The 17,753-nt window shown below is 44.7% G+C and overlaps 1 protein-coding gene and 1 long non-coding RNA gene across 11 annotated transcripts in view; one reads left to right on the forward strand and one right to left on the reverse strand.

Moving 5' to 3' along the window:
• Window positions 1-17,753, forward strand: part of ppargc1a (peroxisome proliferator-activated receptor gamma, coactivator 1 alpha) — a 330,707-nt gene that overhangs the window by 291,784 nt on the left and 21,170 nt on the right. For 5 of the 10 annotated variants that reach the window (XM_032544182.1, XM_032544183.1, XM_032544184.1 and 2 more), the window contains exon 2: window positions 4,899-5,078. In XM_032544182.1, the coding sequence (XP_032400073.1) occupies window positions 4,899-5,078 (180 nt within the window). Of the gene's footprint in view, window positions 1-1,729; window positions 1,975-2,026; window positions 2,419-4,898; window positions 5,079-17,753 lie in introns of those variants that run through there. The other 5 variants (XM_032544185.1, XM_032544190.1, XM_032544186.1 and 2 more) reach the window with 2 other exon arrangements.
• Window positions 8,105-17,753, reverse strand: part of LOC116707051 (uncharacterized) — a 29,512-nt gene continuing 19,863 nt past the window's right edge. The window contains exons 2-3 of the long non-coding RNA XR_004336395.1: window positions 10,327-10,333; window positions 8,105-9,213 (exon numbers count right to left, since the gene is read on the reverse strand). This is a non-coding gene — a long non-coding RNA (uncharacterized LOC116707051). The remainder of the gene's footprint in view (window positions 9,214-10,326; window positions 10,334-17,753) is intronic.

Here is a 17,753-nt window from a genome sequence, read left to right on the forward strand (position 1 = left end):
ATATATGTGTGTGTGTGTGTGTATACAAGTGTGTATGTATGTATGCTCATGTACCTAGCCTACAACATCAACATAATGTATAACAGCAAATGAATGCAGAAAGTTAGTTGGTCAGAATATAGCATATATAATAACTAGCATGGACTAATGTTGGTTAGGCTGTGCCTTAGTGCCTAACCTGCCAACAGATGCCTGTTAGAAGAAAACAAAACATCCCAGACTGTTTATCCCTGTAGACCAGTGGTTCTCAATCCTTTAGACATCAAGGACCCCAAACTGACAGAAACTAGACGATGGACCCCCATTTGATTAGATTTTGTCCAATGGTCCCCATCTAATAGGATTTATGCTTTTAGATGTTTTATTACAGGAAGTCTATGAATGAATCCATGAAAAAATCTGTTGATTATGGATGGAATTATTGTGAAAATACTCACTTTTTGCTGGGGACCCCCCTGGAACCCCTCAGGGGCCCCTGAGAAGAGAGAACTGTGATGTTAGTTAGTTTTTGGATTTCCTTCATTCACTCTAGCTAGACTATTGTTCAGCCAACTAAAATCTTCCTTTATCTTTCCCTCAAGTAAACGTAGCTAAAGTTAAGCAAATGAAAGTAATTAAGAACAACTGACTATTTCACTCTGGATCACTCAGTGTGTGTGCAGTGCAAGTTCAGACCAAAGATTTGAGACGTGATGAATCCTGCAGCTACTTACAACGCACTGTTCTGAAAGCCGCCAGTTTCCTCCAATAAGACAAGACGGGACGGTGTATCATCTCCATAGCCATTGGCTCTTTGTACTTCTGTCTAACTTTTGACTTTCTGGCTTTTTTTGTAGCTGGATATATTATTTGTTAGCCTAGAAATCTAGACGCACCCTAGAGGCAGATGTAATTTGCAGCCAGGGTCGGTCTAACAACTCTCCGTTGGCTTGCGAAAAACTTGGAAAAACCAAATTCTGCTCAGGCCAATCACATCGTGTATAGAGTCTGTGGGCGGGCTTAACATAATGACGGCAGAGTTGCCATGGTTCTGCGTAAATTCCCTGCTACTTGAAAACAAAGAAGATGGCTGCTGTCTTTGCGTGCAGAGGGAACTTGAAAGACAACCGTTTATCCCGCCCCTCGGATTGAGCCCTGCCAATGGGGAGTTCCCAGACCCAACATCTGGATGTGGGTCTGGCTTGTCAAGCTAATTATTTCAATCTTCCTAAATATGACTTTGGATAACGTTGGCGATAGTGAGACGCTTGCTACAGTTGCATTACCAGTGAGAAATTGGCAAAAACGTTTTATTTCTCTGGTTTACTGCTTTGTTTTAATGCCCAGGCGCTCTCTCTCTTCAGGCACTCTCTACCTCGCTCGTCCACATACTGTTCTGGACACCTTCTTTTCCAGAAGTTTGTAAAATATAAATAATACAGACAGACTGCAGTGCATAATGACACAAACAGATGCATGGTCAAGGAAGATTAATTAAAAGTTGTGAGTGCACTGTAAAAAAGTATATACATATATGTTTTATTTTTCTTATTATTATTGGGGGGGGGGGGGGGGGGGGCTTAGGAAGATATAGGTTAGCTTCAGCCCAGCCTAAAAGAGGCCCAACGACGCCCCTGCGTGATGTGTTTTAAGGATGGACATTTTTTGCAGTGCACGGAGAGGATTTTACTATGTGCGCAGCCAGACCCCGCCTGCTTACTGCGCGTCACTGGCGAGTAGTGTGGACTCTGAGTCACTCCCCTGCCTACTTTTAATAGCTTTGTCATGTGATGGAAAGCAGTTGTAAGACAGGTGCCCTCGGTTCATTCTCGGTGAGGGGCAGCAGTTGCCTGTGTGAGAGCGAGTGGGAAGCGTGTGTGGATTTCTTTTTTACTTGATTTCTTTCTTTTTTCTTTTTCTTTTTTCGGACCGTCATTCAGTGGCTGGATGGCGTGGGACAGGTGTAACCAGGACTCGGTGTGGAGAGAATTAGAGGTGAGCGCATCTAAAAACCCGACTTTTTTCATCTCTCTATCCTTCTGGACTTTCTTTTTTCTCTGGAACGTTGGACAACACTGACTATCCGAGGCAGTGGTTTCCACATAAGTCTTCGCTCTCTTCTCCTGTGCTGCTGGGGCTGGCGGTGGCATGCCGGTGTAGTGCGCGTCTGGACACAGTTGAGGATGCGGGGGATTTAACTACAACACGGGAATATATGACAAGTGGAGGGAATGTGCGGAATCTCCCTTTTCTCCTCAGTTAAAGGTGTAGTTGTTGTAAGGCGTGCACGGGCTCGGGACCATTGCTTTCCTTGTAGGATTTCTGCTCAGTCGGAGCGAGTGCTTGCAAGCTTGCGGATATCCTTCCAACCGCGGACTGTATGCGCTCCGGTGCCGAGAAGGGTTTCATGCCAAAATGACTGAAATGTCTCAAAGTCAGGTATTTCGCTGACGCTTAAATTCCACTGGCGATAACAATCCCTTTGATGTGCTGTGTCAGGATAGGGCATGTTATTTTCAGAGGCAGGAGCAAAGGTTGTCCACACAGAGAGCTGTCTGGCATTGCGCAGGAGCATCATAATAATAACGGTACCGTTAGGGCACGTCTGTATGCCAGCATCCCGGCCGGTGGAGGGTTGCACTGGCTGGAGAGCAACATCGCATCCAGCCAGACCTGATCATGTTGTGTTTGTTTGTGCGAATTTCAGTGTACCTTTCTGTATCCATGTAATTAGCTCCCATTGGCTCCCGTCGTCTTATGTTACCTATCCGCCGTGCATACAGATACCAAGGCACATCAAAAGGATACTTATTCGTCCCTTGTTTTTCCAATTGACCGAGTCCGTTCAGCTTACTGGTTATACTTAGGCACTTGTCTGCATGCAGGAGTCACCATCAGTGATGCTCCAGAAAGGTTTTCTCTCGAACTACTCGATGTGACTGCAGCCTGGCTGCATATTTGTGCGTATCTAAAGCTGCGTGGTGTGAGAATATGAGAGAGGAAACTGCCTTTATTCAATAAAAGTAATGCTCTTTTATTCCTGACCGATATAGGCACTGCTCTTCTTTCAGATGCGCAACTTTGCACTTTAATCACCGGGCATACTCTGTCACTTTAGCCAGTTAAGCTTCAGCAGAGTCTTCTTTACCGTTTAGATATCTGCCAGTGTCAATCCAACAAATGTACCTGCGCGTTTTGCTCCTTGTTTCGACTCATTTTATGAAATGTGTGCATGTAATGTCGGCGATGAAACATTGCTCTTTCAATGAGCGAGCTGTCATACAGGACGTCAGTACTTCCCTTAATAATCTTCCCCTAGCAGGTGCATTTTTTTTATGTGCGATGCGTGCGTAAATCACCGGAGCACGGTGGTGCGCCCTGATTGTCTGTCTGGCGGCGCAATTTCATTAGTCCACCAAGAAGTTCATCAGATAATTGGTCATAGGACGTCCAGCCTCTGAATAGCCTCACATTTTTCCTAACGTGTTTTCATTCCGTGTCTTGTCAGACTGGATCAGCAAAAGAGGAAGCCTAAGACGCAGTGAATCTGTCCCCTTCGCTGTTGCGTTTGAAACATAACGGATTTGTCTCCTCCTAGTCTAAGTCATCGTGCATTCGTGTTGGGGCGAATCCGACTACAGATGAACTGTGACACCGGTGTCTGGGCGTTTTTTCCTACTTGGCACAGCATCCGTCTCCCAGCTTTGCCCTGAGCCGAACCCGACTCTCTATCCGTCCCCATGCAGTCTGCGGGCCAACCTCCCGGCTTCGCCCGAGGAGATATATCTTATATCTGTCGTAAGGCTATCCTGTAGCGTTCTGACGTGCTGTCAACAGAAATACTTGCGTGTACCCGTTAGACAGTAGGCTTGGATTTGAATGTGCACAGTCGCAGATAGTAAATACGCCTTGGCTCTGCTTTGTTTTAACACGACAGATCTCTGAGTTTGCTGTTCTTTCAGCTGTTGGTTTCCTGTCTGGGGAGGGGGGTTAATACTATCCATAATCATGAGTCTAATTTTTTGGGGGACAAAATCAATTAATACTGTGCAAGATTAACAATTGGGTATGACAATCTGTAATTTAAAATGATCTCACAAAGTGTGCTAAGTCTCAAACTTGTTGCCTGTTCTTTCCCCTCCCAAAAACACAATTTTCACATCACCAAAGCCCTGTTGATTTCCAGTCCAGAGCCCCTCTCTTGCACAGAGCTGATGATTAGTGTGGGAGGAAGCAGGAGCAGCTGCTACATACAGTACACATTGGCTAGATTACATAAAAGTGGCTGGTGAATAACAAAATGTCAACAGGAAGCATTTAGTAGCACGGAGGCCAGCACCAATGGCAGGGGGGAGTGATGGTGTTCGGCTGGTTGGTGGTGGTGCATTGGATATGACACATGCCTTTGGTGTGGGAGACCTGGGTTTGAGTCCTACTGCGAGCATGACGCTCAACCCCTTTTTTCTCCAGAGGTGTGTGACCTCTGAGGTATATATATACACACCTAGCGTCAGCTAAAACTACATGTAATGTAATAATCTAATCGATAGAAGCAGAGCGGAAACATGTTGCGTGGCGAGCTGACCTGCAGAACTGTTTTAATTACAAACAATAGACTAACAGTAAGAGAAGTCATAAAGTGAAAGCAGCAAACACATTCCAAATGATCAAATGAGGGACTAAAGAACTTAATTTGTCATTTGGATGAGATGCTTATGCTTGTTATATTATACCTGTGCATGGATTTCTTCTGTTCTTTCTGAACAGCAGGTTTTGAGAAGACTTCTGAATCTTATCCAGATTTGGATTTGGAGTCCCCCATTGTCTTCAAATTTTGGCACCACTAATTCACTGATTTGCATATAAAAAGGGTGTGAATTTTGGTGTCTGACTATCCTTGTTGTGTTGTTTTTGTCCAGTGTGCTGCCTTGGTTGGTGAAGACCAGCCCTTCTGCCCAGACCTTCCTGAACTAGACCTCTCAGAGCTGGATGTCAGTGACTTAGATGCAGACAGCTTCCTGGGTGGCCTCAAATGGTACAATGACCAATCAGAGATTATTTCCACCCAGTATGGCAACGATACATCCAATCTCTTTGAGGTAAGTAAAGCTTACAGTATATATTTCACATCACGTCATCTTTATGTTTTTATATTTATTTCCTTCATCAGTATGTATGCCATAGCAAGTTGCTTTTTCTAAGCTATGGAACATCCTTGCATTCACAGTGATTTCATCATATGCTCTCCCAGGGGTCAGGAGTGAGCAGGAATAATAACATGCCCTAGCAAACACAACGCTCTCCTGTTACCAGTTTACAAACATGCTTTTACATTACTCCGAAGTACAAAAAAGGAGATATTGTGAAGAAAGATAAGCCCGGGAGGACCTTTGTCCCCTTGTTTGCATCCTGGCCACGATTGTAGGCTCCCTTATCAAAACTTAAAGCATTTATTTCAGCTCAGAGACAGTACAGCGGCACACATCTGAAACAACGCTCCAGTAGTAAACTCTGGACACCGTGGCTGTATTGCAAAACGCTCAAAGGTTAGAGTGTTAAACTTTAATCTTTGCTTCCCTCACTCGCTCTCCCTTTTTCTTTCTCTCTGTCTCCTCCTATCCCTCTCTTTCCATTTGACTCTCGGGTTCTCTCTCGTTGTCCTCACCCTGTGACAAACAGGTCCACAGAGGGTGATGATCTGGCCAGGGCCATAAAGCCATCAGTCTTGGGACTGAGTTCTAGTCCCTAGTTCATTATAAGCCTTTATCAGTGCCAGAGATAGACAAGAAAGACTGAGATTGGATGCTTTAGCCTTGCCCCGGGAGGAAAAGCCCTGTCTGAGAAGGCAGTGCGTGTGTCTATGGCCCTGTCATGTAGTCACGTTTTCAGGGTGTCTGTTTTGTGTGTTAGTGTGTGTGCGTGCTTCTTCAGTGGTCTTGCAGACAACAGTGGATAGCAGACTAAATTCTTTCCACATCTGACCTCCTCTCTATCACCACCACCTTTTAATTTTTAGAGTCTCTTTAAAAAACCATACATCTAGCTCTGTGGACCACCCCAAACACATACATGGGAAGGGATGCCTCAAGTACTAGCTGGAGTCACCATGGCTCCTCTCTTGTCTGAGAGTGATATGGCTTACAGCCACTGAATGGCTCTGGGGATGGATAAAAATACCAAAGTGTGTGTGTGTGTGTGTGTGTGTGTGTGTGTGTGTGTGCGTATGTGTGTGTTTTCACACACTGATCAAGCCAGCAGCTATTGTATTATGCTGAGGATATGTGAAAGGCTTCTAATCAAGCAGTGAAAACTGGGGTTTCAAAGCAAGTAATGCATTTCCCTGACCAGGGATTTTTTTTCATCTTCGGAAAGTTTCAAGTCACCATACAAAGTGCTCAGTTCATCATACTGCAGGACCCAGCTAATCCTACTTAATCTGACAGGGGAAAGTTTACCGCTCAGCAAGGATCAAAAAGCCGGGGCTTCAGCTGTACTTCCTGCGCCCCCCTGATTGGCCTCTACATAAGGCAGAAAGCATTCAATCAAAAGTTTAAGGTTAGAGAACATGTTAATAACAAGCTAGATTTTAAGACTGCGAGTATATTCTTTTTCTTGCATTTTCCCTTCCTCTTGTGCATATAAATCCACTTAAGAAATCAGCTTTTGTTTGTTTTAACAAAAAGCAGGTAGCAGATGATTAAGGCCCCCCCCCCCCCCCCCCCCCCCCCCCCCCCCCCGAGTTACATGTGTAACAGCTGGGTGCAGCTGTCACGCTGAGGCCCCCTCTTTTAAAAGTCCCCTTCAAACAACATGATTCTTGGAAGTTTGAACCGGGTTTCATTAGTTCAAGTATGCCAATGATTTGCAGCTCAAAAAGATAGACAAACACCTCCTGTTTTTCTTGGACTGGGGCTTTTATTTTTGGTTGCAGTTCCATGTGACTGGCGGTAGCAAATGAGTAAGACTATGTAATGACGTGGTTGTACAGTGCGGTTGGAACCGGAAACGTAGTTGTCACATCAGACAATCAATTTGGCTATTTGGCAATCAAGGGGAACACTTGAGTTGTTTACAGCCTGTATACACATTGTAAGCGTATGTGTGGATGCAAATAAGCCCATGTTTCTATCTGTGTATGTGTGCGCCCTGTTCCGTAAGCACCATACGGTCTGAGATCACAAGCTGTCCCCTGGCTGGCTTTTTGCTCCATTCCCTGCCACTGTCCCAACTGTCCCTGACACAAAATGTAGAGAATGATACACCTCCCCCCACCTCTTGTAACACACACACACACACACACACACACACACACACACACACACACACACACACACACACACACACACACACACACACAAACACACACAACCAGCTATCGCTCCTGGCACAGTGTGTTTGACGCCTCTTCAAAACGGGCCGACTGTGAAAGTCCACAGTCTATTCTGGGCTGCAGTTGTTAAGGGGTGGTTACTCCAATAAGTTCCCAATGTACTGCCGAAGATAATAGCATAGAAGCATGTCGCAAAGTCTTTTGAACCGCCGGACTCCACTCAGATTTCATATCAAGCTTCAACCGTTTGATTGATGGAAATGTGTCTCGTGGGATTTTAGCTTGGTCGGATTCCGATGTGGACGCCCCGGTGGCGGTCACGCCGGGATGCGCCATGGCCCCATCACACTATGAACGTGTCTATGTGATTATGCAAGGATTTTGGCACTGAGTTTACCTTCTGCTATTTTATCGCTGCTGTACCTGACTTTTGTGAGATACACTGATGATAGATGGACAGGTGGGACAAAGGCACAGGAGCAGAGACAGAATAGTGAAACAAAGGGAGCCACAGAGATAGACAGAAAAGTCCAACAGATGACAAGACAGACACACAGACATGGGGACAGATGGGTAATGAAAGAGATGTAAATGTAGAGGCCAGGAAAAGCTCATGGATTGGAAGTAAAAGGTTGTGGGCTTTGCAGGTAGTAAAATAAGATGCCAAGGCTTAAAGCATTACTCAGATATTGTGGCACACGTGAGCGCACATATGCGGGCCATGTCGCTCATGCAGACTCTTTAGATTACTCCAACAGGCTTTAGTGTATGATTCGCATCAGACTTTGCAAGGCATTATGCTGCTTTGTCTTGCTTGTTTGAGCATTGTTTTGGACAGATGCTCCAACGCTTATTCTTAAGTAAAGGCAGATTAGATTGATTGGGTCATATTTAGCTGGCTTTGATGAAACATACGGGGATGACATGTTTTTTTCTTAAGCAGCCTTTCCCTCCCTGCAAACATGTGTAAGCATAGATTAGCTGACACACTTGTTGGCGATAGGCACTCCTGTGAGCTGAAACAGGAGTGCGCACAAAGTCATGGACCCTCTGAGAGGAATTGTCACACCCACACACACAAACACACACACAGCAGAGACCCTTATTGTCCCTGTTCCTACTCCCTGCTGAATGCTGGTTGGTTTTATTTTGCAAATTTATGCTGACATTTGAGAGTACACCACCCGCACCAGTTCACCGCTCCAGCAAAGGGGGTATGAATTATCATATTCCGCTGTAAAATATGATTTTCTCAAGTGAGTCTCATTAGAATACACCATAGTCTCCTCATCTCGACTTCCCTTCAGATTTTTACTGTGCTGATACATTGTTTGCACTGTCTGATGGAAGACATCCTCCATCACTGTCGAACTGAAGACAGACCACGCTTTCAGACCGGCTGCGATGCTGTTTCAAGATACCCAAATGAGAGGGAGCGCAGACAAGTAGACGCAGACGTATAGGAGAGAGATGCAGACTAAGGCTGTCCAAGCCTGTGTCATCTCGGAGCGTCTGTCAGATCCACTCCACAACAAGAGCTCTCAACCCACCGCCCTGCAACACTGTGGGCTCTGCTCCCTGCCATGTCACCCCCCACCCCCTGTTCTCTCCCTTCCTCCCTCGGTCTTTTTCTCACCCAAGGCAAAGGATTTGTTTCTGGCTGATGGGAAGTTGAAGCTGCAGTGGCTAAACAAATATAGTCTGGCCTCCAAGAATCGCTTGTTGGAAGGGAGCACGTTGAAAAAAATACACGGAGAGTGAGCAGGGTGGGTGGATATGGCCAAAAGAAACCTCCCCTCAGGGAATGTTTTGAAAAAGAGCAAGGGAACATCCTTTGGTCTCGTGGTGGCTGCTTGGCTGCATGTCTAGCCCCCCCCCCTCTCACACACACACACACACACACACTCAGCCCCAAGTTCCCAGTGGAGCCGCTGCTGATTGAGGCCTGGTTTGGTGTTCTTACCCCAGCTGATCCCCTGCCCCCGGGGTATACCCATCTCTCTCATCACTCCATCCACAAATGTGTACATGTGCATGTGTGTCTTTTGTGTAATAGAGACACCCTATACAAAGATCAGATTGTGGTATTTTCTGGCTAGACACAACACTATGATCGCTTTCTGTTTAGTGTGTTGGCACGTGTGCATTGGGTGGGAATAACTATTTTTAGTACCTGGGGTAATCTCCACTAAGAGCCTTTCAGGGTTGTTTCACTTAAACCTGGCCAAAACACTAAGCCAATAATCCACCACCCCCTCCCCACAATTCATACTCTCTCTCTCTCTCTCTCTCTCTCTCTCTCTCTCTCTCTCTCTCTCTCTCTCTCACACTCACACATACAGACACACACACACACACACACACACACACACAAACAGGGCCATATAAAAGCATACTCTGTTTTTTTTTTGTCAGACAGTGGCATGCATACTTCTCTCTTGCCTTTGAGTGGACCGACGCTACATGATAATGCCAAACTTCCTTGCAGTCTTTAATAGTGTGCACTTTGGAGTGGGAGGAATGTGTACACAGTGGATTCCTAAAATGCTTTTATACTTCTGCTCATGCAGTGAAAAGGGACAGAGGTCGCGCAAGATGGTGTTTGCATAGAGATGAAATTAATTGATAACAGAGTGACAGGGACACAAATGAAAAAGTAAAAGCGATAGCCATCAGTGAGAAAACAGTATAAATAACACACAAAAAGGAAACCTTGACAGAGAGAGAGAGAAGGAAGGGGATGGAGAGAGGCCTTCAATCAGTGAGTGCCGTGATTTATGGTGAAGCACTATCAGTCTTGGGCGATAGGCTGCTTCCCCTCTCCAGGAAAGGCCAATCGATCCTGTGTGTGTGTGTGTGTGTGTGTGTGTGTGTGTGTGTGTTCCGTGCCAGTAGCCTTGGCCAGCTCTTCTCCTCTGGTAGTTTGCCATATTCTGTCAATCTTTGTGTGTGTTTGTGTCACAGCTTCCCGATAACTTAGTTGATTCCTATCAATAACTGATAATTTAGAGGGAAACTATTTGTCTAACTATTTGTTAAAAAAGGCATAATTTAGGCAGTTATGGGATGAGCTGGCAGACAGTTAAGAGTGACTTAATCAGACTGAAAAGAAGTGTTTAACTGTCCTCTCTGGTAAATGGTGTGATACATTTGACCTTTGGGGCTTGGGTGTGGTCATAAGTGTGTTCTGTTGTACCTGTAGACTCATCTGACAGGGAGGTCATGGAGTACACCTGTACATGACTGCAGCAAGGTGAGAAGTTGAACAAAGAGTCAGCAAAAACAAGATCAGCTGGTGAAAAATGAGCTCAGATTAGCTTTGCGCAATAGCAGATACCACATCAGTGTAGCACAGTCCAGTTGAGAGTCAAGATGCTTTTCTTGAATTATTATAAGTACATTTGAGTCTTTTTTGTGTTACAATTATAACACATATTTGGCCATGTGCACTGCAATCTTGTACTGTACATGTGAAGGACTAGTTATCCCTGGTTGAGGGTCTATTTTTAAGAGCTTTGTCGTCCATGCAGAAAAGAACCTCCCCATTCTAACTAAGCTTTATGATGTGCACTGCATGCTTATAGCTCCAGCTTATTTCCCCCCTGAAGCATTTAAGTCTGCCCAGGCCTCAAATAGTTCAAGAGGCTCTCCTAGGCTCTGCTGATGCATGAGTGACTGGATGCTTGGATGACTCACTTGCTGCCCAATCAGTAGCTCCTGAGCTGAAAGCAGAAGCTTTTACAGACATTTGGTCACTGCAGATACAACACATTCCTTCCACTCGACTTTTTGTAAAACAATGTATTGTATTGGTATAGAATACAATTAGACATAGACATGGGGTGGGTGTCCAAAGAGACTGGAGTTTATACCCAGTCCTGAATCAGTATTAAGTACTTGCTGTACACATAAACAGAATTATATGGTTCAAGCACACCTATAGCAAGCATTTTTTTTTATATCAGGTGAATTAGGAAATGTGTATTGGGAAATTTTGAAGTGGTGTATCTGGGATAAATCTGCTGCATTTATCCACAATCCCAGAGCTGTTGACCTCAGTCAACAGCTCTAAAATTGTCTGCTTGTTAATCAGCTCTTTCCAGAAGACCATTTAGGCTATACTGTGGCCTGCCAAACCTCTTTTCATATGGCTGTATGGCTGTGTCGATAATAACTTGATGGGAAGGTATTTGAAGTGTTGGACGCTTGTCATGAAGTGGTCACTGGCCATTCATAATTCTGCATTTGGCAGACATTTCCCAGTCTCTAGTACTGTAGTGTTTGCAGGTGTGGTGACCATTCTCAGCCAAATGTAAGCTGTGAAAAGTGAGCTTATCCAAACCAAAGGCAACACGATTAGTATTCCACAGAGAAAAGATCCTCGATTAAGATGAAATACAGCTCAACATTCGACGTTGATGCTACAAAGAAAGACTCGGAGAGTTAGCGACTTGGGATTGTATTGACTTAAGTGCACTATTTCTTTGATGTTTTTATTTCTTTACTCGTAAAGATAGGTGCATCCCCACATCGTTACCACTCACACAACATGCAAAGTCCTCCGTGTTTGACCACTGCTACCACACGTGCAGCCCATACACAAGCAGCACTTGAAAGTGTGCATGAAGAAATACTGCTCAGATAACATGCTAACAAAGTCCAAAGGGATAAGAGGCATGTACGCTGCAGTGGAAGCCTCCTACCTGAATCCAGGTAGGGAAAAAAAGCACTTGCGCACATAGAAGTCAAGGTAAAAGATAATGCGTTTATTTAGTAATCAGCAAATCGCTTTTATGCAGTAGGTAAGTGGTGAAGCTTGCAAGGCCTCGATGAGATTGTTTGCTTTCTTGTGTTTCCTTCTCGCACCACGTATGGCATTGAGTGCAAATTGAATAGGGTGACCTTTGTGTGCCGCAGAATCAAATTGACTGTGTTTCCCCCCAAAATATTCTGTCATTTCTATTACCATAAATGTGTGATATTGCGTCCCCAGTCATATGCACGCAAACACATGCTCACAAAGATGTAGAATAGGACAATGACACAGAAACACACCTTTTTATTTGAATCGTCCTTAGACCACTATATCTTGTCCACTGTACCCTGGCTCTCCTTGCGCTGGCATTTTTCCGAGAAAGACGTTACTGTGACAAATGAAACGCCACAAACCCTCAATGGGCTTGGCAGGGCCTAAAAGGTCAGCAGCTGCATTTGAGTTTGTGTGTGTGTGTGTGTGTGTGTGTGTGTGTGTGTGTGTGTGTGTGTGTGTGTGTGTGTGTGTGTGTGTGTGTGTGAGAGCGTAAAGATGGTGTCAGCAGTGGATGATAACACTGAGTCCTCGGTGCAGAAAAACAAGAAGTTCTGGTCCATTCTGCTCCCTTCGCAAATCTATCTAAATCAATCTAAATTTGGTCAAAACCAAAGTGACCAGCCTTCTCTGTGCATGTGTAATTATTTTATGGATAGCTACGACGGCTGATTGCAGCAAGGAAATGTCCTTTTAGAAAGATGGACATCGGAAACCGTCTCCATGCCTCTTTTTTGTCCTGTCGCTCTCTGCACTCACTCGTTCCCCCTTTTTGTGTTCCTCCAACACATTTCAACAGTATGTTCAAAGGCCCCTTGCTTAGTGGTGCACATTCAGAGCTGCCGACTTAAGCAAATATCCATTTGCATGTCATTAGGCGAAAAAAAGCAGAGTAAAGCACCATTCGTCATCCCATCTCAGCATCTAGCTGAATATTCCTTATTTGAGGCTCCAAATCTCTGTTTTCCTCCCCCTCCTGTTGTGACCGTCAAAGCAAGTCAGAGTCAGAGCAATCACAGCAATCAGTGTTTCCTCGTGAGAAGCCGATTGGGAAGTCGCTGCCAAAACAAAATAAGTGAGTGTCCAATCATTATGGTGGTGTGTGATTCTGTGGTGTAAGCAAATGGTTGCTTGGACCATCTGTTGGACGGCTGTAGACGGACAACAGCAGCAGCTCCGGGCTGAACTGTAGATAGGGAGGTTCTACCACTGAATCCCACTGTGATCCTATTGGTTGTTTGGAGAGCTGTTTAAGAAAGTAGGAGAGCATTTAATAATCAATTTTTTATGAAAATGTTTCATTGTTGATTTGGCTAATTCCCCCCAGGTGTTTGATTTCTGGGATCCATTGCAAATCTTTCTGTTTTTGTTTACATTTTTGCAAAAAGGTACACTGAATGATTTTAGACCCAAAGTCAGATAGAAAGGGTCTGGTGTGTTTGAAGGCATGTGACAGCTTCAGCTGATCTCAGCAGATGTGTGACAGAGTTCAGGTGGTTAGTTTTAGCAGCAGCAGCAGGGTTACCGGTCAAAGGATTTTTCCACGGAGAACTAGAAAGAACAGCACCGCTAACATCCCTTGGGTAGGTGTCTCAATCAGATCTGGCCCGTGTCAGGATGTGTAACAACAGTTCTCTCTCACACACACACACACACACACACACACACACACACACACACAAACCACCACAACACACACCATACACACACACACAGATAACTCCCTTCTACTTTATCTTCCCCCATCTGCTATCTGATAGTGCTCTAACAGTCTGAAAAGGTTCCCAGGAGATGCATCATCTTTGCACACCACACACAAAAACACAAACACACAACACACACACACACACACACACACACACACACACACACACACACACACACATCATGGTCCACATCATGGTCCACATTGATGGGTCGAACCGTTTCCTTAGCTTCAGCAACAGCCCTTCTTCTTCATTCAGGGAGCTGTCATTTTTGTTGAAAGAGAGGCACAAAATAGTGAATTCCTGCCAGGATGTAAAGATTATCACAGGACCAGTTGTGGTATTATAGCTAGGATGGAGAATTTTAAAATCAGTCGCCTGGTGCTTGGCTTGGACAATTGTTTCTGCATTTAGAGAGACACATGATTTAGAAATTTAGAACACAAATCATCATGATTAGCCAGCCCAGAATATATACTGAACCTGGAGTGGTGACGATAGATACATAAATAGTGGTGAGAGAAGAGACAGAGGGGCGATACATCCTGTTAATGAAAACAGAGAATATACTGTTGGCCCCGAGTACTGTGCCCAGAACATGTAGACCCTCGATATCTAGTCCATAGGATCATTTGCTTGGAAAATTGTTCCGGAAAAAACAAGATTTTCTATTGACTCTGTAGTCAGATGACAAAAAAACGACAGGAGCCGTCAGTTTGCTGCTCTGTATTACATAACCAATGTTTAAGCTTTAACATTTAGTTTTATGATTTGGAACATCATCAGACTGATACACCGATGCCTTACACACACACACACACAGACACAGAGAGGGACTTAACAGTGTTATGTATGGCTTCATCACTCCGTACAGGCCATAATCACCCTCTCTCCATCTCAGTAAGCTCATGCTAAATGACCAGACGTCTCTGGCTGCTGCCATGATTTGTCTCTCCGGTGTGCCGTACCTTACCCTCCCTGTCTCCCTTTCCTCCCTCCTTCTTTGCTGCCATATGTTGTGCCTGTGTGACCAGCCGACGTGTCAGGCCTGACTAACGCCTTAACGGCAAGGCTGACGTTGATTTATTTCCTCTGAAATCTGGGGGCCGGGGGTAATAACACAGAATGACATTATTTGTTTATCAAATCCAAGGCTGCTTTTCTTGGCAGAGTCAAGATGTGACGACTTGATACCACTACCGCTGCATTCGCCACACGCACATATCCCCCACCCACACACAATTTGTGATTGTGCCATGATTAGAAGGTCCGGCTAGTCGCTTAACCTCATCCAAGGGAATGTGTTTTAAATCTGACAGAGCAGAAAGCGGAGAGAAAAAAATAAAAGACTCAGATGAAGCAACGCAATTAAATTGTCAAGGCACAGATTTAACCCCACTACGCAATTTGGGGGCCAATTTATTAAGAATGTTTTCTGTCTGAACTAACTGGATGGTACTCCTCTATCTGCTGAAAGAGAGAAGGAAAGAGGGAGCAAAAGAGACAGTGAGAATAAACAGTACTTTAAATACTAGATGACCCATTTAATGGGAGATATTTTATCTTCTCACATCCAGAGTGTCTGTCACATGTTCTGCCTCTCATTTGGAGATAACGCCGGGGCTGTTTAGTCTGTTGAAACTTCATCTTGGATTATTTAGTGTTTTGGTCTCTCATTCTGCCACTTTCACAACACATGTGGTTTGTTTTAGCATGTGAATATGAATTGCCCTGAAAATATTGTGAAAATGTGATCCACGGAAAATTTGCTCAGAAGCGTGGACTCCTCAGGAAGCAATTAGCAAATTTAATTTGCCTATTTGCTCCGGTGTGCAAAAGTAGGTGTTTGTTTAAAACAGCACCTTCACCTAGCGTTATCAGCTGTGTGAATAGTATCTCCTGGAACACAATGCTGTGCTGCGGAACTCAATAAAAGAGTTAAAGGCAAGGACAACCTCAAAGACAGCCTGCCTGATAACAAAAGGGCCTCACCCAATAATGAACGACTGGAGTTGGCTTTCTTTTCCTCTGACGTGTGGAGGCTGGGGTGAAGGAGGGGGACGAGGAGCTCTGCCAGCACTTGCCAGCATGTTTTATGGCTAATTGAAGCATTTGGAATAAAACACCCACAAAATGGCACCCTTTAGAATTGGAGTGGGGTTAATATATTGTGATCCCACAATTAGCCCAGTATTGTTAAGATCTCTTTAATTCGGTGAGGTCCATTAAGCGGGATGGGCAAGAAAGTGCTCCCACAGAGACACTTTTTCTCTTCTCTCTTTGTTCTTCCTGCCCTCTTTTCCTCTCAGCAGCTGCTGTAGTAATCAATATAAGTGGACATGGCCGTAAGCAGGTTGCCAGGTTATCTCGGCGTCACCCCCTTTGGGTGCCATAGCTCCTAAAGTCCACCCACACACAAGATTTTGTTTATAAATATACAGGGGGCAAGTGAGTCATTGGTTGTAGATTGTAGATTGGATTTGGTGCAAAAACTCTGCAAGGTGGGGTCCTTAAGCTGGCATAAAAAAGCTTGCCCTCCTGGACAGAGGTATTAGATCATGCTCTCTCCAGGGTAGAAACGATCACTGAGGTTTGCTCTTACCCCAGTTTCTCAAATCCCCACTTGGCCTATGAGTGCCTCTACTAGAGCCGCAGCAGCGGCTGCAGCATGATCGTCACGACTCAGGGTTTTACAAGTGTCTCTTTCAGAATATGAGAGTCCCTTCTGGGTTATCTTCGTGGATACAGTGTGCCAGTGGGAGCCCGCCAATTGGTGGAGGGTTTTGAAACAGGATTGAAATCGCTACATTTGAGCCTGCCACAGCCTCAAAAATTCCCCAATCCTTTCCAAACCATGACATAATGAAGCTTGCACAGCCTTCTCAACTTTTAATCTAACTAGTGTCACATTGTCACACTGTCTGTAATTTCTACAGAATATGTAGGTTTGAAATGCCTCTACAGAGTTGAATAAAGCCCCACCCAAATACAGCATTGCTCAGATAGTTGGTGAGGTTGGACGCATACAGATGGCTGGCTCATTTAAGACTTATTTGTGATAATATAAAACTATTCTACTTTCAATTTCTCATATGATGATATATGTTTGGGCTAAAAAAAGCTCTGGCTTTATCAGCGGTTAATACCTACCTGCTTAGCGCTCAGGTAATAACTTGGGATGCTGGAAAATGGGGGGCATTTCTGTAGCATAGGGTTCCAGCACAGTGGATTTGAAGCGCCTAGCAAGTAATTAAACAGCATGCCACCTCATACAGAGCAATTTCCTGCGAGGCATTTGCTTGCCAATGCGGCATAGCCCCAGTCTACGTTGTGTTATCTCTGTGAAATATGTCCCCTTTATCATTTTTTAATAATGACTGAGTGTTCATGTTGTTAGGAGAAAATTTACTCAATGAACATCAGATTAATGTTTTCCTCACTGGTAGCTAGCTAAATGAACGTCTACGATATCTGTGTCATCTTTAAATGAAAATTGGAGGGGGGGAAGCATTAAAATGGCCACTATCGCATTGGTAAATCCAAACCTGCTTCAAAAGTGCCATTCGTGGTGGGTGTGTAATTATGTAAAATCAATGGGGTAGACAGAAACAAGTGGGTGGGTAAACTTTGTGCATGTGGGAATCTGTGTCTTCTGAGGTACAGTGCTGGTATCTGGGAGGGTGGTGGCCCCCTTGGCATAATGATGGCCATACGCCGTTGCCGAGCAATGATAATCCTGCCACGTGCATAAAAGGATTTGTTCTTGTTGGGCTGGCCACAGAACCTCCCGAGGTGACAACGCTGTTTATCTTTCCGCTGTCTTATTGTCCCCTGGGCTGTTATGGCCATGGAACTTACAGTTCCTTTTGTCACTTGTCACTGTGCAAAGGCACACCCATGCACGCACGCACGCACGCACACACACACACAC

This window comes from Etheostoma spectabile, chromosome 19 (genome assembly GCF_008692095.1).
Source record: "Etheostoma spectabile isolate EspeVRDwgs_2016 chromosome 19, UIUC_Espe_1.0, whole genome shotgun sequence".
Lineage (NCBI taxonomy): Eukaryota > Metazoa > Chordata > Actinopteri > Perciformes > Percidae > Etheostoma > Etheostoma spectabile.